The 24019-nt window shown below is 41.1% G+C and overlaps 1 protein-coding gene and 2 pseudogenes across 2 annotated transcripts in view; 1 reads left to right on the top strand and 2 right to left on the bottom strand.

Annotated features, from left to right (window-relative positions):
- Positions 1-24019, bottom strand: part of MCCC2 (methylcrotonyl-CoA carboxylase subunit 2) — a 71065-nt gene that overhangs the window by 32670 nt on the left and 14376 nt on the right. For both annotated transcript variants that reach the window (XM_041766527.1, XM_041766526.1), the window contains exons 3-7: positions 23191-23275; positions 21213-21314; positions 15138-15265; positions 13333-13445; positions 1635-1748 (exon numbers count right to left, since the gene is read on the bottom strand). In XM_041766527.1, coding sequence (XP_041622461.1) covers positions 1635-1748; positions 13333-13445; positions 15138-15265; positions 21213-21314; positions 23191-23275 — 542 coding nt within the window. The remainder of the gene's footprint in view (positions 1-1634; positions 1749-13332; positions 13446-15137; positions 15266-21212; positions 21315-23190; positions 23276-24019) is intronic.
- Positions 8037-9005, top strand: LOC121496976 (annotated as a pseudogene).
- Positions 15315-16001, bottom strand: LOC121497213 (annotated as a pseudogene).

Genomic DNA, 24019 nt, shown 5'->3' with positions numbered 1-24019 from the left:
TATTCAGCAATAAAATGAAATGAGTGGCTTCTCAAAAAATTAAAACACATAATTAATTAAACACAATCCAGCAATTCCACTTCTGAGCATATACCCAAAAAAATGAAAGCAGGGACTTAAACAGCTATATTTGAACACTCATACAGCATTATTCATAATAGCCCCAAAATGGAAGCAACTCAAAAGTCCACTCATGGATGAGTTAATAAACAAAATGTTGTATATACATGCAATGGAATATTATTCAGCCTTAAAAGGAAGTTCTCATGTATGCAGCAACATGGTAAATCTTCAAGACATTATCCTGAGTAAAATATGCCAATCACAAAGGATAGATATTGTATGATTCCACTTATACAATGTACCTAACAGTAATCAAATTCATAGAAAAAAGAGAATTATAGTAGCCAGGAGCAGTGGAGATTGGAGAGAATAGGGAGTTAATGTTTTTTGTTTTTTTATAAGATTTTATTTAAAAATCTTTAAAAGGGATCCCTGGGTGGCGCAGCGGTTTAGCGTCTGCCTTTGGCCCAGGGCGCGATCCTGGAGACCCGGGATCGAGTCCCACGTCGGGTTCCTGGTGCATGGAGCCTGCTTCTCCCTCTGCCTATGTCTCTGCCTCTCTCTCTCCCTCTCTGTGACTATCATAAATAAATAAAAATTTTTAAAAAAATTAAAAATAAATAAAAATAAAAATCTTTAAAAGCCAGAGGCAGGCACTTAACCACTAAGCCACCCAGGCATCCCAGGAGTTAATGTTTAATGGGCACAGATTTTCAGCTGGAGCATATGAGAAAGTTCTGGAGATGGATGGTGGTGATGGTTGCACAATAATGTGAATATACTAGTGCCACAGAACTGTGCACTTAAAAATGGTTAGAATGGGGATGTGTGGGGGCAGCCCAGGTGGCTCATCGGTTTAGTGCCACCTTCAGCCCAGGGCCTGATCCTGATGACCCAGGATCGAGTCCCGTGTCGGGCTCCCTGCAGGCAGCCTGCTTCTCCCTCTCCCTCTGCCTGTGCCTGTCTCTCTCTCTCTCTCTCTCTCTCTCTCTCTCTGTGTGTCTCTCATGAGTAAATAAGTAAGTAAATAAATAAAATCTTAAAAAAATAATAATAAAAAGAATAGGGATGTGTGGGTGGCTCAGTCGGTTAAGCATCCAACTCTTGGTTTCCACTCAGGTCATGATCTCAGGGTTGTGAGATCGAGCCTCATATCAGGCTCTGCACTCAGTGGAGTCTGTTTGAGGATTCTCTCCCTCTGTCTTGCCACACCCTGGTTGTGTTCTCTCTCTCTCTAAAAAAATAAATAGGGCAGCCCGGGTGGTTCAGCGGTTTAGCGCCACCTCAGCCCAGGGCGTGATCCTGGAGACCTGGAATCGAGTCCCACATTGGACTCCCTGCATGGAGCCTGCTTCTCCCTCTGCCTGTGTCTCTGCCTCTCTCTCTCTCTCCTCTCTGTGTTTCTCATGAATAAATAAATAAAATCTTTAAAAATAAAAAATAAATAAATCTTTGAAAACAATGTTTTGTTTTTTAAAGCAATGGTTTAAAAAATGGTTAGAAGGGTAAATTTTATATTATGTATATTTAACTTCACTCATTCACTCACTCAATCAAGACCATGTTCTTACCAACGGGGGTCCTGCCAAGAAAATGGTACCCTGCTTGCGTACAATGACGTTTTCATCAGCCATTGCAGGGACATAAGCACCACCGGCTGTACAGGAGCCCATGACCACCGCTATCTGAAATCCAAGCATACAAGAAACCCATGAGGTGCAGCTTAAACAGTTATAGTCTCTGGGTCTATCGAGCCATAAATGTTGCAGTACCAGAGGATATTATTAGCTGGTCCCTATACTTCATTTTTAAAATGGTCCTCTAAAAGTTTGGAGTATGTTCTTAACTACTTTTACCAAAGCATTCTGAAGGATTTAGGTCACATTTTTACAAAATCTATGGACAGTCTCCCTGTTGGAGAGGACTGGCTCTTTAGGACATTAGCCTGATCAACTAATGGAGAGAAGAAAACTCTGCAATCCACCCACAAGTCAGCAAAACTCTGTTGAAACTAATAATAACCCTTCTCGATAATTACCACTTACCTCATAAGAATACAGAAATAATTCTCCAAATGAGTGTTAATACCTTGTGTTACCCAGAATATGGTATGTTATAAATATAAAACTAATGTCTGCATCACAGTTGAAAATCGCATTCAAAAGCAAATCAGCTGTGTGGAACCTAAGTGATGCATATGCTGAGAGTCCACAGTGCTGTTTTCTCTACTTTTACATATATTTAAAATGTTACATAAAAAGCTTAAAAAAAAAAAAAAAAAAAAAACTCCTGCTTAGAGATTAGTAAGACACAAAGAATAATGAATACGGGTTTGGCTGATTACCCTTGGGCAGAAATAAATAATATCAGGGCAGCCCCGGTGGTGCAGCGGTTTAGCGCCGCCTTCAGCCCAGGGTGTGATCCTGGAAACCCAGGATCGAGTCCCCTGTCAGGCTCCCTGCATGGAGCCTGCTTCTCCCTCTGCCTGTGTCTCGGCCTCTCTCCCTCTCTCTGTCTCATGAATAAATAAATAAAATCTTAAAAAATAATAATAATAATAATAATAATAATACCAGAGAAAAATAAGAAAAACATGTAATGGTTATTTTCTTTTTTTTAAATTTTTTTAAAATTTATTTATGATAGTCACACACAGAGAGAGAGAGAGAGGCAGAGACATAGGCAGAGGGAGAAGCAGGCTCCATGCACCGGAAGCCCGACGTGGGATTCGATCCCGGGTCTCCAGGATCGCGCCCTGGGCCAAAGGCAGGCGCCAAACCACTGCGCCACCCAGGGATCCCCTGTAATGGTTATTTTCTTAAGTTACCACGTGAAAGCACTTATTGCTACTAATTCTAATATTCCAACAGTTTTCTTACGGTCATACAAAGATCTATTTTGAAATAAAAATGCTACATAGTATGAATCCAAAGACGCAGGGCAGCAGGAGTTAAAATTTTTCTATCAAAATGGCTGTCACAAAAAGCATTCTTCCCTACTTCACATATGTTATTAAAAATGGCTGCAACATTTCACTGTCAACATTATCACAAACGTGCTTATCACATATCGTTTCTGCTTATCAATCATCCAGAAATTTATTTTCAAAATATCTATGGCAAGAAAAACTCTCACACAAGGAAAGGAGCACAGGAAATATCCACAGTAACAGTGTTCACAATAGCGAAGATATGCAAATAATCAACACATCCATCAACACATCATTTTGAATGAATCAATGAACTGTGAATAAATAAGTTCTTTAAAAATCTGAGGGAAAAAACAAATGAAACGCAAACACTTTATGTAAATCCCAGTGGAGGGTACGTGAGTATTCCATTGTTACTGTACTATTCTCTACATTTTCTGCATGTTTGAAATATTTCATGGGCTTTTTCTTTAAGGCTTGAGGAGTAAAGAACAGCAGATACAGCTCAAACCATTTCAGTACTAAAAAAAGCAAGGAAATAGAGAAGAGTTACAGCGAGGCAAAAATCTAAAAAGGGACAAATTTCAAAAGTAAGACCTAAATAACCAAACAGGCATAGCAAGGTTCCATGAAAGCAAATTGAAAGCAAAAGGAAAAAAGAGCAACCGTCAGCAAATATTCAGAGGATGGATGGGAGGTGGGGTGGGTGAGGTACCAAGAAAAAAGAATGCAGGTTTTGAAAGGTACTAAGACAATAATGAGGGAAATGAAGCTGAGTGCCATGCTATCACAGGGGGAGAAAACATTTACCAATTTAGTAGAAAAGTTTCACAAGTGAAGAGCTTATTAGTGCATCTACACCAGGGAAATTTTACCATATTCCTAAAGGCACTTCGCATAGGTTTTTTTCCCCCCACAAGTACTCCCAAAACCAAGGAACTCGACGATCCACTTCTCTCACACACACACCGACAGTGGCCCCAATGATCCCTGGCTCTCAGTAGTCACATCCATCCAATCCCACCCTCTTAGGGTGTGGTGGATCAGGTAACAGACTTCTAGCCCACAGATTATAGCCAGTGTCACTGTGGTGATCCAGCTATGAGACCACGTCTTGCACCTTGCCAGCCCTCTCTCTTGCCCACTTGCTTGTTCGCTCTGAGGCAGCCAGCTACCACGTGCTGACTTGCTCTCTACATACAGGTGCCCACTTAGGAAGGAAGCTAGGGATGCTTTTGGCCAACAGCTCATAAGGAACCCAGTGAGGCCTGCAGAGAGCTGGGGCAGATCCTTCCCAGTCCAGCCTGGGGAGGACTGCAGCCACACCAACTCAGCTGTGCCACAGACACTGCAGAGTAATAAATTGCACTTTAAAGTACCAATGGTGGGGGCGCCTGGGTGGGTCAGTTGGTTAAGCATCTGCCTTTGGCTCGGGTCATGATCTCAGGGTCCTGGGATCGAGCCCCACATGGGGCTCCCCACTCAGTGAGGAGTCCACTTCTCCCTTTCCCCAGTCTGTGTTTGCTTGCTCTCTCAAATCAATCAATCAATCCACCAAATTTGGGGTTAATTTGTTTTGCAGAGATAGATAACTAACACAGAGATCAAAAACCATCTACCTTAAGTAACTGCAACAGAGGCAAATCTGAAGCCTTGGGACAATCTTTTAGAAGTACTCTGTTGTTGCTATTCTGCAGCACATCTGTTATAACTATTCCTCTGTTCCAGATGGGAGACAGACCATAATTCCAGAGAGTAATGAAAAACGAAGAGACAGGGGTAAACCTTGAAACCATCATAGTAAATGAAAGGAACCACTTATTATATGATCCCTTTCAAATGAAATATGTCATGGGCAAATCCGTAGAGATAGAATGTAGATGAGTGGCTTCCCAGGGCTGGAAAGATTGGACAGAAATGGAGAGTAACTGTTAATGGATATGGCATTTCCTTTTGGAGTGATGAAAATGTTCTAAGATTGACTGAACTCTGTGAATATCCTAAAAACCACTGAACTGTACATATTAAGTGGGCAAGTTGTATGGTGTGTGAATTTGATCTTAATACAGCTGTTATAAAATTTAAAAAAGAGCTGGAATTACTAAGTATATAACATTCAAAATTCTCAAACTTTTCATCAAGAAGAAACAGGCTACCCTGGACATGAGTGTCTCATAAACACTAAAATCTCTAAAGCAAATTCTGACAATAGAAGTAAAGAGGAAATAAAAGAACAGAGATTAGAGAAGTCACCACTGTTACAGAATCTCCTCTTCTCATCATTTAATTCTAAGCAGATGCTCACTCATGAAACTGGGTGAATATGTCCCAAGAAGAGCTCGACCACTGTTTCTGCTCCTTCTTCTCACAAAGCACAGGAACCCCAGGGCCAAACAGCTCCAACAACTTTGTGTCCCAAAGCAGTCGTCTAGGGTACAACAAAGATCTCACAGGCTGAGCCACACTGGACAAATGATGTGGGACCCCAGAAGGGAAATCCTGCTGCTCTGTCTACTAAGAGGACATGAAAAGGATATAAGTAAGGTGCAAGGGCATCACCTGTTCTGCACACACTCAGGGGAGAGATCTGGCTTGCAATGGAGGCTCAGCACAGGCACCCAATCAGGAGACCCAGGACAGTGACTCTCTTATCTGCTTCAGAACAAAGGGGAAGCCCCAAGAACTCCGTTGAGAGACTATAGCTCCCCCAGGCACCTGTGAGCAGGGCTTCCTGGGACATGGACAAACCAAGAGATCCCTCTAACAGGGTGGATGAGGGAAACAAAGGCAAGAGAGATGTAGCTTAAATTAAATCTCCTCACAGCGTGCAGACCACTGATAGATCCTGAGACACACAGGCCATGACCTTCCTTGGGAAACTCAGGGCAGCCTTAGTGTCCTCATGTTTAAAGGGAACCTTATCTTGGCAGCAGCTAGCCCCTTGGGGTCCTGAGAGCCTCCCTTCCAGAGTCCTTGGAGACTTATGCTCTCCCTCACTCCTACTAATGGAAAAGTACATAATCAGTCACTCCTCGCACTCCCAGGGCAGCTCTTCCTGCCCACAGGTCCTGTCCTTGGGCTTCAATAAAACCACCTTTCTGCACCAAAGACATCTCAAGAATTCCTTCTTGGCTGATGAACCCAAAAACTTCCAAATTTCACCAGGGTGAGGAGGTCCATGGTGATTCAAGACTTGCACCGAGAGCAAGACAGCAGCAAGAAGGCGAAGAGTGCAGTGTTTCTGACCATTACACTGCTTGCTGTCACTGCCAGAGAGAGAACACGCAGAAATTCTGAGTAAAAGGAAACAAGATACTATACCACAGAGGTAAGAGTCTGCAAAAACATTCGACAAAATCTCATTACCCTCCAGGTCTTGCCTGAACAAATAGAGACTGATTCTCATTGCACCAAAACCAAATTACATATTGTAGGGTCAGCAGCCTGCCCTATAGAAAGGGTCTCTGAGAGAGTCAAGAGGTTTTATATCTAATTCTGAAAAGCTGTGTAAACTCTAGACCTCCATCCTTCCACTGAAAAATTGCATAAGACTCTCCAGTTCAAGGGTACGTTATGATAAATGTAATAGAACTTAGAGGGGGGAAGGTCTCAGTTGCTTGATGGAAAAGCCATTAAAAATACAGTATGTAAAAAAAAAAAAAATACAGTATGTAAAAAAATAAAAATAGAGTATGTTTTTAGGGGCGCCTGGGTGGCTCAGTAGGTTAAGTGTCCGACTCTTGATTTCACTTCAGATCATGACCTCAGGGTTGTGAGATTGAGCCCAGCATCGGGCTTGGGGCTCCGCAAGGAGACTACTTGAGTCTCTCTCTCTCTCCCTCTTCCTCTATTCCTCCTCTTGCTTGCTCTCTCTCCTTTCCCACTCTTTAAAATAAATAAATAAATATTTGTAAAAAAATTTAGGGGTGCCTGGGTGGCTCAGTCGGTTAAGCGTCTGACTTCAGCTCAGGTCATGACCTAAGGATCCTGGGATGAGGCCCTGCATCAGGCTCTGCACCCAGCAGGGAGCCCCTCTGCCCCTACACCCACTCCTGCCCTGTCTTTCTTTCTCTCAAATAATTAAATAAGGTCTTTTTTTTTTTTAAAGCAAATGCAGAAAGCAATTATGTCTGTATCACACTGTTTCTTTCGCCTACCTACAGAGCCTCCATCAAAAAATAAAAGCCACAAAATACACATATTATTTCAACAGCTGTCTAAAATTTAAGAACATTATCAATTATACTGACTGATCATACCACTGATTCTGGAGTACTCGTACTTATCTGTGCTAAATAGGCTGAAATGTGCACAGAAAACAAAGTCCACCTTACCCAGAACGTCCTGTTTCTTCCCCAATCTGTTTGTCAGCCTCAAAGCCATCAGAGTGATTTCATCCCCCGCAGGCCTTATCTGACTTCATGGGCAGGAATGCATTTTAAAAATAATGAGCAGCTCTTTCTGCCCACAGGTCCTGTCCTTGTGCTTTAATAAAACCAACTTTTTTTGCACCCAGGAAAAATAAAACAGGGGTACCTAGGTGGCACAGTCACTTGAGCTCCCAACTCTTGATCTCAGCTCAGGTCCTGATCTCAGGTCATGAGATCAAGCCCCACTTAGGGCTCTGTGCTCAGCAAAGTCTGCTTGAGATTCTCACTCTTTCTTGCCCTTTCCCTGCTCTCTCTCTCACAAAAAAAAAAAAAAAAAAATCATAAAAAAAAGATAGCAATATACAATGCCTGTCCTAACTCAGCCCCTCAAAACAATTACTATCATCTGAAGCAAAGAAACTAAATTTTAAAAATAATGATCCAAGCCAAGAGGGGGGAAGCGAGGGGAAGGAAGGAAAGAAGAAATCAAGAACATTCTGTTCCTGGTGCACTAAAAGATTACAGTCAAACAGGGTAAGAGGTGATGTGGCAAAGATGCATCTAGACCAGACCACTACTAATTTTAAAAGTTAATGGTGATGTGAGACCTAAAGAAAACAAAGGGTCCACCTCTGAAGAGAATTAGAAGTCTCACACTTCAAAAGCCAGCAACATGGACCCACAGTCTGGAAAATAAAAGAAGTGTGTTCCCAAGATCATCAAGACATCACTATGGATTTGCAGAAAGCCCACAGAAGGTCTCCTTAGGACAGGAGACTCTAAGCAAGACCACCAGACACCAGTATGCCAAATCTTTAAACTTCAAAAACAAAAAACAGGTCCTAAAGCATACCAGAAAGGAAGGAAAGATAAAACAGAAGAGAAACAGAGGCAGGTACCTTATATAACCATTTTTTCTCCTGGAGAGCAAAATCAAAAATGTTAAGCCATTTAGGTCTGTAGGAATCTGTCTACATTTTTACCACTGCAAAGATATAGGGAACAACAGAGATAGGGCTGTCAAGATACATACATCTTAGAAGTAAGTGGGTAAGTGAATTTACAATAGGCAAAGGTTAATAACATTTAACAAAAACCAACCTTGGGTAGGAAAGCAGGAACTGAATGAGTAAGGAAGCTAGTGCTCCCTATCAATATGCACACATGACGGCCTCCCTCTTTTATCTGGGCTGCTGACATGACATCTAGACTGAGGAAGACCCAGATACTTCAGGGCCCCGTGAGCTGTGGCCAGAGCCACATCGGCAAGCACTCAGGAGGCTGGGCTAATGCTGGTGGCACGTATCACCACAGGGTCACCTTAGACAAATCTCACCCAGGTTACCGTGAAGAAGCTGGTACGAGACATTACCACTTAAAGAGGAACGAGAGCGTCTGTGCAACTGTCAACCTTCATAAACTGAGGACCTTCATCAGTGAGGAGACATGGGTAAAAGCTGCTAAAAACCAGAGTGGAGCTGCTCCTATCGCTGATGTGGTGTGATCGGGCTACTACAGAGTTTTAAGAAATGGAAAGGTCCATCATGAAGGCCAAATTCTTCAGTAGAAGAGCTGAGGAGAAGACTAAGGGTGTGCCTCTTAGTAGCTTGAAGCCACAAGGCGGGCGGGTCACTAAATGCTAACAAGTGTTTTTCAAAAACAAAAACAAAACAAAACCCAAAATGCACATATAACATAACTGGAGTTACAACAAGTGATTGCTTTATGTAATAAAGTATATAAACAAAAACTTTAAAAGGAATAATCAAGTATGAAAACTTGTTTTTATCAAGCCATCTAAGTCAAAGTTTTAAGTAAATAATAAAGCATACATTAAAATTTAAGAACTAGGGCAGTTGGGGTGGCTCAGCAGTTTGGCGCCACCTTCAGCCCAGGGCCTGATCCTGGAGTCCCGGGATGGAGTCCCATGTCAGGCTCCCTGCATGGAGCCTGCTTCTTCCTCTGCCTGTGTCTCTGCCTCTCTCTGTCTCTCTATCCCAAAAATAAAAAAAAAATAAAAATCTTAAAAAAAATAAAATAAAATAAAATTTAAGAACTAGTACTCGGTATGTATGTCAGGTATCACTTGAATAGTTACAAAGAATTTCACTCTTTTAATAAATATGGAGGAAGTATCTTCTGATATTGTCTCTTATCTCAAGTGGCTTAGTCAAGTCAGCAAAATTAGTCAGGACACATCTAGATAAAATGAATAAATGCCATTAGTAAGGTATAACTCAGAAATTATGGGAGTTGGGAGGAAAAGATTACTTCCAGGAAGGGATTCTAGAAGTCTTCCTGGAAAAGACAGCATCTGAGATGCACTTGGAAAATGAAGAATAACTCAGACTATAAGGAATGCAGGAGGGAGGGCCCAGCATGGACCTGAGTGGTAGTCACAAAAGGCCATGGGGCATGTGAATTACAGTGACTGGTTCCGATCAACAGCCCTTGACAGTGAGCAATAAGGCTAGAACGTATGACTGGAACCAGATCACAAAGGGTCTTAAGTATCAGGCTAATAAATATGAAGTTTGCTTTGTAGAAATTGTGGTTTACAGCCAGGGAACCAGATGAAGAATAACTTTCCAGTTAACACGTACAATGGACAGAAAAGGAGACATGAGGTAGTCGGGGACATAGGGCAGGCGAAGCTAGTGCCACAGCATAACTGGCAGCGCAGCTCTGAACTACCTGTGGTGATGGCAGTAGGAATGCAGTAGAGAGGACAAGGTATATTATATATTGATTATCTCTCAGCACCAAAGGAGCTCCTGGGAATACAAAAATTAGGAAGACAGATTTTTTTTATTTTTAACCTGAGATGATTAGGTAGGGGCAGAAACAGAAGTCAGGAAGCTATTGAAGCTTCAATCCTAGGGATAAGACCAAGAAGGAAGAACCATCAAGACAAAACAGGGACATGGCTGAAGGAACCAGTCAGTGAAAAAGCAAACGTGCTCAAAGTCTAGTTTGAGCCTGTAAGTATTAATGGGAAATCCACGCAGACAGAACACCCAAGGGGAAACAGAGGTGAAATGGGAGGTCAGCAAAGATCATGGAGATGAAAGGTAGGTCCTGAGCGTTTACAAAACTGTTCAGGACAAGTTCTTGGGTGGGGTGGGGTGGGGAGGATGACATGGAGACAGCGGGAAACAAGGAAAGGCCGGAGGCCTGAAGCCTAAGGAGGATTTCTGGGAAGGGAGCAAATGACAAGACCAAGGGGGCACATGGAGTGAGAATCTGGTCTCTAGGAGGCTAGCGGGAGAGTGAGCAGTCAGAAACAAAGGTCCTGGGCAAGTTGTTAAAGAGTCTGCTGGTCCAGGGAAGGAGAGAAGCTTCAGGGAACAGAAGCTAGGAAAGGTTCTGTTCTATTGGCAGTATTTTTTATGCTTTTTCTTTACCCTTTAAAAACAGAAGAAGTCAATGTAGTTTATTGGCTGTGAGGGAATAAAAGGTGGATGAGAAAAAAATTAAAGTGAGAGAGAGAAGGGATAAATGATGAGGCACAAAGGAGAAGTTGGCATTAGGGTCATAAAGGACGAGTTTAGGCTCGGAGAGGAAGAGGGACAGTTGTTTCTGGGATAAAAGAAGGCAAAGCCACAGTGTTGTAGTTCAACAGTGCTCACACACAGCCTGATTTCTTCACTGAAGTAGAAGCAAGAGTTTCAGTGTAGACTTGAGGGTTAGAGGTCACCTACTCAGGAAAAGATCAGAACAGGCGCTATGGAGACTAGTTCACAATAGCAATTGGAAATTTTCCTCAAATTCCAAGAGGTTCATCAGAATAAGGAAGGTAAACCTTTACCCTAAACTTCCTACTAGAGTGAAATAGAAAAAAGATATGATAAGAGAAGTGGCTAAACTAAAGAAATACTGATATTACAATGTTTAAGGGGATCCCTGGGCGGCTCAGCGGTTTAGCGCCTGCCTTTGGCCCAGAGCGTGATCCTGGAGTCCCAGGATCAAGTCCCATGTCGGGCTCCCTGCATGGAGCCTGCCTCTCCCTCTGCCTGTGTCTCTGCCTCTCTCTCTCTCTCTTTCTCTCTCTCTCTCTCTCTGTCTCTCATGAATGAATAAGTAAAAATCTTTAAAAAAAACGAAAAGAAAAAACTAAGAGGCGTTAGGTATCTCAGTGGTTGAGTGACTGCCTTCAGCTCAGGTCATGATCCTGAGGTCCTAGGAGTATCTCCACCTGCCTCTTCCCCCACTCATGCTCTCTCGCTCTCACTCTCTGTCAAGTAAATAAATCTTAAAAAAAAATAAATAAATAAAATGAAATAAAATAAAATAAAATAAAATAAAATAAAATAAAATAAAATAAAACAGGAAAAGGGAAAGCATTCAAATGCCCTTTAGACATTTTTAGATTTTTTTTTAAATCATAGGCAGGTCAGGTACTGCTTATTCAAAAATATATGAACATTTTCATTTTAAAAAGACCTTTTTTTTTTTTTTTTTAAGCACTTTAAGCTGTAGCTTCCACAGGAACAGAAATCCTACTTGGTTTTATTTACCAACAAAGTGCTTGGTTTACAGTAGGCTGTTTACAAGCTACACAAGTGGAAAGACAGGGCAAAGAATAAGCATGCAGAGTGGCTGGTCTATAGTGGATTGAATGATGGCCTCCCAAAAATATGTCCACACCTGAATCCCTAGAACCTTTGATTATGACCTTATTTGGAAGAAGAATCTTTGCGGATGTAATAAAGGTAAGGATCTTGAGATAAGATCATTCTGGATTCTATGGGTGGGCCTGAAATCCAATAACAAGTGTCCTTATAAGAGACATCAGAGCCACAGAGTCACAAGCCAAAGAAACACCTGGAACACCAGAAAAGAAACTGGCAGAGGCAAGGAACACAATCTGCCCTAAAGCCTTCTGGAAAAGCCCAACACAGATGCCTCCTTGATTTCAGACTTCCAACCTCCTAAACTTGAGAATAAATTGTTATTTTCAGCCCCTCAGTTTGTGGCAATTTGTTATGGCAGCCCTAGGAAACTAACACAAGGCCCATACAACTATACAAGTTATAATACCAGATTAAATAGGCTGGTTTCCTCTCTAAAGATCACGGTAAGAATCTCATATCAGGTAATGGACGGACCCTCTGTGCAAAAGTGAGCACAGCTGAAGTTTCTATTTATTTATTAAAAAAGAATTTTTTTAAAGATTTTATTTATTTATTCATGAAAGGCATACATAGAGAATGAGAGAGAGGGCAGCTCCGGTGGCTCAGCGGTTTAGTGCCACCTTCGGCCCAGGGCGGGATCCTGGAAACCTGGGATCGAGTCCCAGGTTGGGCTCCCTGAATGGAGCCTGCTTCTCCCTCTGCCTGTGTCTCTGCCTTTCTCTCTCTCTATGTCTCTCATGAATAAAATAAAATAAATAAAATAAAATAAAATAAAATAAAATAATAAAATAATAAAATAAAATAAAATAAAATAAAATAAAATAAAATCAGAGAGAGAGAGAGAGGCAGTGACTGTCTATATACAAAGCAAGTAACTATGTATTTATTCTATATTTTATTTATTTTCTGAGACTTATGTTGATGCATGCAATTCTACATCATTCATTTTAACGGCTAAAAATTGTATTACTCACCTCCCAATACTGGCCACTTAGGTTGTTTGTTAACTTTTGCTGTGTCAATGCTACAGCAATCTTCCTTGCACCTATCTCCTCATATAGGCACTAGAGTGTCTCAGAGTATAATCCTAAAAAAGCAATTACTCAGTGCCCTTTCTTTTGAAAACCTCTTTTCCTATGGTGAACAGCCTTTATGACAGTATAAAAGTGTGCCCATAATTAAGAGGATAAACTGACTGGAGATAACTAACCTCAAGGCACTTTCTGTGTGGGGAAAAAAACCTAAATTGTGTACTAAGTTCTGTTTTAAGTCATCTCAGCAAACATAGTTAGCAAAAGCATTTGGAACAAAAAGCAGTACATTAATGAAAAGTTACCTGTGCAATATTTTGAGAAGACATAATTGCCTGGTTATAGAATATACGGCCAAAGTGATCTCGATCTGGAAATAGATCTGCTTGGAAAGATAAGTTTGCTCCTCCAGAATCAACTGAAGACAAGGGAAATGACAGAAGTAAGTACATCTGAGTGAACAAAATACCCTATACATAGAGAGACATGTGTCAATGACAACAACAGTTCTTAATCACATTCACCAAAAATATGCCCTACCATTCTAAACTATTACAGCATCTTTCTTCAGTTCTCCAACACAGCCAAAAACTTCTCTGTTTTCCCCAAATCTGTTAGGCTCTCCTCCCTGTGCAAAATTCCACTTGAAAGGTTTAGGACACTCTCTCCTTTAAGGGTGCAAGCCTCAGAAACACCATATATTCTTAACCATTTCAGCTAAAAAAAAAGTGACTTTCCCTCTTTTAAACCACTACAAAAATACCTACGGAATTCATGGGAAAATTTATCATATAACTGGCCATGGGACTGTTTTTACTGCAGAGCGGAGAGGGGGATAAGAGCGTCTGCTAAATTTGGAACAGAGCATGATGACTTCATAGCTATATGATTACTGGCATGTTTCCTAGCCATCCTATGCCTCGCTTTCCTCACCTGTGAAATGAAAGTGACAAAACTAGCTCTCCCAGGGAGCTGTTCCTGGGATGACATGAAATAATGTATGTAAAACACCTAGTTCAGCCTAGAGTGAGTGCACATAGCAATGCTACGAAAACTTAGCTAGTTCCAATGCCTACTACTCTTGCCTACGTCCACTAAGACCTTCATTGTTATTTAATACATGATATGCTGTCTCCAATTCATTCAAGCTTTTGCCCAAGACAGAGACAACGTAATATCCTTCACTCCATCCCCTATGGAGTTTGGCCCAGCACCTGTAAGCAGTAGGGCCTCATTTGCTGTTTTCTACACGTACAAAAAGAATTCACATTGTGAGTCAACCAGGTAAATACACTTTTGCAGGAAAAAAAAATCTCTACGTCAGGACCTGTTTAAATACCCACACAAATGAATAATATACATATGCTGGCATTTCATCAACCTAAACCAATATCCAGGCGGTATCAGCTTTAAACTGCCTTGCTTGGGATCCCTGGGTGGTGCAGCGGTTTGGCACCTGCCTTTGGCCCAGGGCGCGATCCTGGAGACCCGGGATCGAATCCCACATCGGGCTCCCGGTGCATGGAGCCTGCTTCTCCCTCTGCCTGTGTCTCTGCCTCTCTCTCTCTCTCTCTGTGACTATCATAAATAAAAAAATAAATAAATAAAAAAATAATAATAAACTGCCTTGCTTTTATGTTGCTTTTGAAATACTCTTAGACTTAAATGTATTTTTAATTTCAAATATAAATTGACTTTCATTAAAAATTTAATTTCTTTAAACTGCATTTGCTGAAATTATTCAAGTATTTAACAAAGTACCTAGCACTCAAGAGATACATAAATATTAGCTATTATTTTTTCATAGTTTGAACTCCTTAAGGTTAAGACAAAAACAAAATACATAGAAGGAAAAAATCCACACACATGTAAAGAAAAAACTGGCATACATGAAAATACTGTCAGAGGTTATTCCTGTGATGTTATTATGGGTAGTTCTTATTTACTTTTCCTCCAGAGTTTTCAGCAAAGAACAATTATTTCTTCTGTAATTATGGAATAAATCAACAGTTTTTAAAAAATACCCATTGCTAATATCATATATAACCTTCTAAACAGTATTGTATTTTACCAGCTAAAAATAGTTCATTTTATGACTATTGTGACTTGCCCAAGTAGATGCAGGGGAGCCTGTTTTGCATTGCGATTTCTTGCGCCCGTAAATGTTTCTTCACAGTTACTGGGTAATAGGTACCTCCTTTGATGGTGGCATCATTGGCAATAATCATGCATTCCACTCTGAAAGGTAGAATTTGATTAGGAAGAGAATATGAGAGACTTCTTCAAAGTTTACTTATTTTTTTAATACATTATCTTATTTTATTCAAATATCAGTCTGATCACACATGGTCCAAAACACTCAAATAATAAGCCATATAGAGATGTTAAAGACTGGTCTTCAAACATTACAGACAATGATGCCACACTTGCCTATGATCTCACTGACATAAAACCACATCCACACCTCGGTGGCCACCAAATCATTCAGCAGAGCTTCCCTGTGAACTGTTTGAAGCTACCAGTTTGAGCACTCTTGACTATTTTTTTCAAGCTGTAGCTTGAAATAGCTGTAGGGATCTCAGCAGGGGTTGGAAGAACCAGCTTAACCCTGGCATAGTGCCCAAATGTGGCCGATCGAGGCTTCAAGTAAGTGACAGCAGCGTTCACCAGTGTCAGAGCCTTCTCAGCGAGGTTACGGATGAACTGGGCCATGGTTCCAGGATGGAAGTTCCGTCACCCCAGACCTTTTTCAAAGTTTAAAGGCCAATTACATCTCATTACAAGACACCCCAATACAACATTCAACTTCTAGTACATTCCACCAATGACAATCATTAGCAGACAATCTCATGATACAAAAACAAGCTTTAATCACAGTTCACACACTCACTTATGTAATATAAAATGATCACTATGAACAACTTTACAAACTCACACTTGATTTTTAAAAAGTCATCAGTCCTGGGGGCGCCTGAGTGGCTCTCTCCGTTAAGCATCTGCCTTTGACTCAAGTCAGGATCTTGGGGTCCTGGGATTGAGCCCTGGGTCAGGTTTCCTGCTCAGCAGGGAGTTTGTTTCTCCCTCTTTGCCCCTCCCCTTGCTTGTGTGCTTGCTCTCTCTCAAATAATCTCTAAAAAGTAAACAGTCATCAGTGCTGTATTAGCTGTGAAAAACTAACAACCTCAGCCACAGTTCATATGAAGGTTCTTTTACAGTAAGATGATGATACAAAAAAAAAAAAAAAATATCCAAGTCTCAAGAGTGAGAAAATCCATCATAGTAAACCACTAAATTTCCTTGTTAGGAAGGTTATTTTGCAAAAATGAAAGTTGACACACCAAAGGAATTTATTTTTTTACATTTTCAAAAGTTTTTCAATGCTACTACCACATGCTTTTCTATAAAACTAAAAGATGTTTAAAATACAGTATCTTGCTTAAAGTAACAATAAAAGCAAACTACAAGAAGAGTGTATTGAAAACATATACTATAATGCATCATCAATGGTACTTTCTCACCAAGACCAGTTGGTTGAGTGTTACACCCTCAAACACCACATAAAGAGCAGAATGGTGAACGCAGACCACCTGTAAGGGAAACTGCTTACCACTGCCAGGAAATGGGAAGGTCAGGGGGCTGCCTGGAAACTTGGGTGAACAGTTTGTTCTTTATAAAACGTAATCTTCTTTAAGTTTACAATATTATTATTATTTTTTAAGATTTTATTTTTAAGCAATCTCTACACCCAACATGGGGCTCGAACTTACAACCCCGAGATCAAGAGTCCTATGCTCGACCAACTGAGCCAGCCAGGTACCCCTATTTATGGTTATTTTTAAAACTCTCACTTTATATTCTTTTTAATTGTAAAAATCAAGTCATTGAATCCCTGTTTGCAAAGAAAGTAGGGAAGAGTGGCTGAACAGTGGCCTGAGGTAGCACTGTGCTCCCCTCACAGGGTGTGTGGCCAATTAGAGCATCAATGTTAACCACTATAAAGCACTTATCCACATTATAGTTAATATTTTAAAGTGGAATGCCAATTCTTCATGACTTTAGTAAACAAACTAGACTTCAAAGGGAATTTAAGCTTACAGTGGTTGCTAAGGCTATCATCTCATACCCCCAGAGCGTATTCACGCTCTCCCGCCCTGGGGGTGGGGCCCTGCAAAAGCTCACCAAGCTCTGATACTAGAAAGGACCTATGGAGTCAGAAAAGCTGTGGTGAAATTCTGGCTCTGCCACTTGCTAGACATGTGACCTTCCGTAAGAGACAGAGCCACTTGTCTATGAAAAGGTCACAGACATGTTACAGAGTGAAAAATAAAATGAGTCCACAAAAGACCTGCACTGTACACCTACTGGTTCTACCTACCCAGGATCTACTACTTTGGTGACAGAACTAAATTTTCTTTCTTTTTTTTTTTTTTAAAGATTTTATTTATTTATTCATGATAGACAGAGAGAGAGAGAGGCAGAGACACAGGCAGAGGCAGAAGCAGGCTCCATGCAGGGAGTGTGATGTGGAACTCACACCCGGGCTGCCCCAGGACTAAACTTTCTTTCAGAAACTGCCTCTTACCTAATTCATGTGGAATGACCCCTAAAGCCTATCTTCAAAGGTATATCCAAGAACCAGGCCTTTCTACCCAGAGTCTACCCTGTGGTTCAGTAATGGGCTTGGACCCCAAATCTAACCCCGTACGAGCTCTCCTACTTCAGCTACTGATCCTCCGGAATAGAAACCAGGAATGCCTATGGCTAGCTCTGTCTCTGGGTTTAAAAAGCTTATCTAGGAATAAAACCAAAAACCAGTCTGTGACAACACTGTTTGAACTCCTAAGTTCCAGCGATACCGACACCTGTCAGTTAAGGGTCAATAAATTCCTCGTTTTCCTCAAACTAGTTTGAGCATCTACCATTTGCCAGAGAAAGAGTGGTGACGATACATACAAACACACTATTTATGTAAAAAAAGATCCATTTAAACTATTATGAACTACGACTTTACACCTAGTAAATAAGTGAACCTTTTTCAGTCATAATATCCAACACTACTAGCACAGCCCCTTTTCTAGGGAAAAGGGAAGTCTTTCCTTGGCCTCGCCAAAATGGAGAGGAGTCTCGTGGGAAAAATGCATACGCTCAATATGAAACTAAGATGGTTTATAAATAAATTCTATACAAGTTTTCTCATTAAATTTCTTGGGGTCGGGCAGCCCGGGTGGCTCAACGGTTTAGCGCAGCCTTCGGACCAGGGCCTGAATTCACCTGGAGACCCGGGATCGAGTCCAATGTCAGGCTTCCTGCATGGAGCCTGCTTCTCTCTCTGCCTGTGTCTCTGCCTCTCTCTCTCTCTATGTCTCTCATGAATAAATAAATAAAGTCTTTAAAAAAAATAAAAAATAAATAAAAAGACAAAAACATGTTAAAAAAAATAAAAAATAAAAATAAATTTCTTGGGGTCTATTAAGAAATGATCATGGAGGGGATCCCTGGGTGGCTCAGCGGTTTAATGCCTGCCTTTGGCCCAGGGTGTGATCCTGGGGTCCCGGGATCAAGTTCCACATTGGGCTCCCTGCATGGGGCCTGCTTCTCCCTCTGCCTGTGTCTCTGCCTCTCTCTCCTCTGTGTGTCTCTCATGAATAAATAAATAAAATCTTAAAAAAAAAAAGAAAGAAAGAAAGAAAGAAAGAAAGAAAGAAAGAAAGAAAGAAAGAAAGAAAGAAAGAAAGAAATGATCATGGAGCCTGTATCAATATACCTAACACTACTGTAAAATATATAAAAAGAGCAATAAAGGTATAAAAGTTTTTAATGACTTTCCAAATAGCTTTGGCTCTAAGAAGTTTCCAGGCTGCAAGGAAGAAAGCTTCTATCTACTCTGTTATCCACAACTGCCTGTCTACCCTCAGTGGCAAGAGTATCAACTGTATTGTAAATCTCTTAAAGGACAGAGGTGTTTCTCTTCGTTTCCTCGTTTCTTCCTCTTGTTTCAGGACAACCCTCTAATGGTAGCTACTATGACTGTTTCATTTTATAACGAATCATATTTTCCTGATGGGAAAACCAAGGTAGAGAGTGGTCAAGGAATTTGCTAAAGGTGAATGAAACAGCTACAAAATGCTGAAGCCAGGATTCTAACTGAGGCTGATAACTCCTGAACTCATACGATTCCTAAGTGCAATTCAATTTCCTTCCAAACTGAGAACCTTATAAACTGAGAACAAGGCATCAAGAAAAAAAAAATGAACATGAAAAACACAAAAAGCATCAATAATAATGAAATAGTAGTACATGCACAGGAAAAGTAGAAGGGCATGTTCCAACATGTTGACCATCATTATCACTGGAGAATATAATTCACAGTACCTACCCTACTTACTTAGTTATTTCATGATTATGAATTTAGTTTAGTGCTGCATTAAGTTTATTCTTTTTTTTTTTAAAGATTTATTTATTTATTTATGATAGATATAGAGAGAGAAAGAGAGGCAGAGACACAGGAGGAGGGAGAAGCAGGCTCCATGCCGGGAGCCCGATGTGGGACTCGATCCCAGGACTCCAGGATCGCACCCTGGGCCAAAGGCAGGCGCCAAACGGCTGAGCCACCCAGGGATTCCTGAGTTTATTCTTTTTTTAAAGGTTTATTTGTAAGCATCCCCTAAGACTCTAAGAAAAAAAAAAGTCTTCACACTGGGTGAATATTAAGCAAATCATAGCTTGCAAAGAGTTGTGGAGGAGTGTTGGGGATACAGGAAGGAAGAAGCTACAATGACCAGTGGCTGTAGCTGTACCTCCCCCGAAGGCACCAATCATAGGAAGAAGGTGGAGGAACACACACCATAAACCAGCATCTGTGTCAAATATAACTTTAGCAGGCTCAGGATCCAACCACCTGAGGTTCAAGCTGAGCTCCACCAGTGGCTTGATCTCAGGTAAGTTATTTACCTTGCTAAGTCATTGACCAGGCTTCCTTACCTGCCTAATGGTGATGATGACAATAATACCCATTCTCACAGAACTGTGGTGATGGTTACAGTGATCACCCACTGGTGATGGAACCAGTGGGAAGTGTTTATTACAATGCCTGCCGTGCTATCCTGAGATGGTAAATGTCAGGCCGTACATAAATATACACAAGTAAATTTAACTTCTAGCAATCAAGATTTCCTAAGTCTACAGTGGTTCTCAAATGTTAGCATTCGAGAAGCTTGGAGGGCTTATTAAAAGCACTGAATGCTTGGTTCCACCCTCAAAATTTGGTTTACTTTTTTTTTTTTTTAAGATTTTATTTATTCATCAGGGACAGAGAGAGAGAGAGAGAGAGAGAGGCAGAGACAGGCAGAGGGAGAAGCAGGCTCCATGTAGGGAGCCAGATGTGGGACTCAATCCCAGGACTCTAGGATCACAACCTGGGCCAAAGATGGCACTAAATCGCTGAGCCCCCCGGGCTGCCCTAGTTACTTCTTTTTAAGTAGGCTCCATTCCCAGCATGGAGCCCAATGAGGGGCTTGAACTCACAACCTTGAGATCGAGACCAGACCTAAGATCAAGACTTGGGCACTTAACCAACTGTGCCACTTACATGCCCCTAATTTGGTAACTTCATGAGAAGACCTAGTAATCTATGTTTCTTTTTTTTTCCCAAAGATTTTATGTATTTATTCATGAGAGACACACAGAGAGAGGGGCAGAGAAACAGGCAGAGGGAGAAGCAGGCTCCACGCAGGGAGCCCGACTTGGGACTCGATCCCGGGTCTCCACAGGATCACGCCCTGGGCTGAAGGCGGCGCTAAACCGCTGAGCCACCCAGGCTGCCCATAATCTATGTTTCTAAGAAGTTCTAAGGTGATGCCAATGCTACCTGGGGAGCCACACTTGAAGAACAACTTCTCTATGACACTGGTTTTTCACCCTAGATGTGCAAGAGATCCTTGGAAAATGATAGAAGCCAAGCCCACACCTGAATATTCTGATTAAGGAAGAAGGCTGGGATTCAAGACCCAGGACCTGTGCTAGGTTTTCTTTCCCTCCTTCAATCTTTGTCTCTAAAGCTCCACAGGTCAATCTAATACACGTCAGGGTAGAAAGCCTTAGTCCTACATAATACAAACAGCAGAAAACTTGCACATTCATACGCAAAGCCGTGACGTGCATTATCGAGTTGAAGTAGAATACTCACCCTGATACTCTCCCAATGCCTGTAATAATGCTACCAGCAGGGACCTCCTCATTAACATATAACTTGTAACCTGCAAACTGAGATAATTCCAGAAACGGAGACCTGAAGGGAAGAAAGGATATCGCTTGAATTAAAGTCATTAAAAAAAAAAAAACATATTTAAACAGTTATACATGGAAAAGAGTAATGAGCCAATGTTTCAAGCATGCATGCTGTACACATACAAAATCTACAAAAAAAAGAATATTTACCCAAAATCTAGTGTGAATATTTTGAGGATTTACATGTTATAGCCATACAACAGAACACGAGGTACCTATTTTTAAAAGATGTTGTACAAATTTGTTTATTAGTAGGGAAAGAGACCAGCACCTAACACTCACGGAAGCTCCTACCCCACGCCAGGCTCTCTTTTAGGAGCTCCAGAAACCTGACGCATCTGTTCCTCAGAACCACCACCTGTGGTGGAACCTATCATGATCCCCAATGATGCATGAGGAAACTAGAGCACAGAAATTAAGTAACTTGTCTAAAGTCACACAACTAGTAAGTGGCAAAGCTGGGTTTTAATAAGCAATTTAACCCCAAAGACCAGGCTCTTTGCCAATTTATTACTCTACCTTTCACTTACTTAAATGTCCAAGATCCAGCAAGTAGGAGGAAAAAGGTGTTATAAAATATCACATTTAGTATGATTCTGTTTCTCTAGTTAAAAAAAAAAAGTGTCTAAAAAAAAGGGGTACCTGGGTGGCTCAGTCAGTTAAGCAACTGACTCCTGGCTTCAACTCAGTTCTGGCTCAGGTCATGATCTCAGGGTCATGAGACTGGCCCCACCGCAGGCTCCCTGCTCAGTAGGGAGTCCACCTCCACCCGCCCTGCTCATGCTGTCTCGCAAATAAATAAATCTTTTTTTAAAATGTGTCTAACACCTATACACACAAGAATATTCTAGAAGGATATAAACCTCGTGTTAACAGTGCCCGTCTCCAGGTTGGGAGTACGGGTACATGTCGTAAGAAATTCTTTTGGGGTCCTCATTCCCTTTTCTTCACCTGCACTCTCCACCTCCCACTCCAATCCTTCAGGTAATCCATTGGGTTAGCTCTGTCTTGACAACATGTCTAGTCCCTAACATTCTCATCACTGCCACTACTATGACCCTCATCCAAGTCACCACTGTATCTCCTTTAAATCACTGCCACAGTGCTCTCTAAACTCATCTTGGTGCTTCCACCCCTGCTGCCCACAGTATTCTCCCAAAACAGCAGCTACAATAACTCTTCAAATTCATGTCAAATAGATCATAATAGTCTCCTGTTCAAAACCCCACAGAGTCTCCTCACTTCTCCCAGATAAAAGCTGAAATTCTTACACTGACCTACAAGATCTTACAGAATTGAACCCCACCTCCTACTACTTTCCCCTTTGTGCCTTCAACCCCTAACCCACTGGCACCCAGGGTTCTTGAGTCTATCAACATACCCCACACAGTCCCACCTCCGGGCCTTGCACTGGCCATTCCTTCTGTCTGTAACACCCTTACACCAGTATTTTCAGGGCTCTCTCTCTCATTACTCCTTGAAATCGTTACTCAGATGTCATCTGCTCAATGAGGCCTATACCCTCACCATCTTACTTAAAACTACCACTTGACCCTCACCTTCCCTTACTCTGTTCTTGCTTTCTTCCCAAGACATTTATCACCTACTATACTATGTAACTTACCACAATAATCATTTATTTTCCATCCCCTCCTGCTACAATGTAAACTGCATCTAGGCAAGAACCTTTGTCCGTTTTGTTCACTGACCTATCACTAGCACCTAGCACAGTATCTGACACTTAGTAGCCTCTCAATAAACATTTACTGTCAAATCTTACGGAAAGAACCAGAATTTAAAATCATTTATTTATAAAACTGTCTAAGCAAGTACTACAGACGAGAGAACACAGAGTTAAGCACTAGGGCTTTACCAACCCTGGGTCTATGAGATTGTCCACTCTTTCTCTGGCTAAAAGTTTTCCTCTTGATATGTGGAGTTCTCGGGCTTTCTGGCTGCCTCCTATGATAAAAAACATGATTCGATTAGACTGACATCATGTAAGGTCTCCAATTAATTTAAGGCCAGAAAAACATAAAACAGTACCAAACAGAGCACGATTTTAAAACTTCAAAGTGTCTTTTGAGAAATGGCTAATTTTCAGATCCACTCAACTTACAAGCTTTATTTTCTGATGTACACAAATGGGAATTTAGAAAAATAAAAAACAAAACAAAAAACAAAAATAAATAAATAAATAAAACAACTGATATCTGATTTCATACATTTTCTGAATTCATTGGAAATTACTTAACATATTTAATTAGTAACATAAATAACAATAAGTAATAGCATAGATTACCTAAATACCATACTATCTTCTCTGCAACTCCTAAGTTGTAAACACATTGTAAATACCTCCTCACCTCATGGTTATTTATTAAGTACCTATCACAAATACCTAGCCTCTCCTACATACTACAAAATTTGAAAAATTCCAACCTTCATGTATACCAGGCAAAAAGCACTATTTTAGAAATGACCTCCACAACAAGCACCGCAGGACTTGCCTAAAGGCACGCGGCCCACGTTTCACACGGTCTCCAAATGGGAGACAGTTGCACACCTAATACATCAACTAAAATTTAGTCCACCTGTGTTAGCATCTTCACTCAGATGGTCTTCGGTGTTTCCTGCTGTTGTTCTAGACCAAGGACATGAGGGCAGGTGAGGAGCCTGCCAGGGTAACCAGGGAGGCTGCCTAGG

This window comes from Vulpes lagopus, chromosome 8 (genome assembly GCF_018345385.1).
Source record: "Vulpes lagopus strain Blue_001 chromosome 8, ASM1834538v1, whole genome shotgun sequence".
Classification (NCBI taxonomy): domain Eukaryota; kingdom Metazoa; phylum Chordata; class Mammalia; order Carnivora; family Canidae; genus Vulpes; species Vulpes lagopus.
Note: the sequence above shows the minus strand (reverse complement) of the source record. Positions and strands in the feature narration are given on the sequence as shown.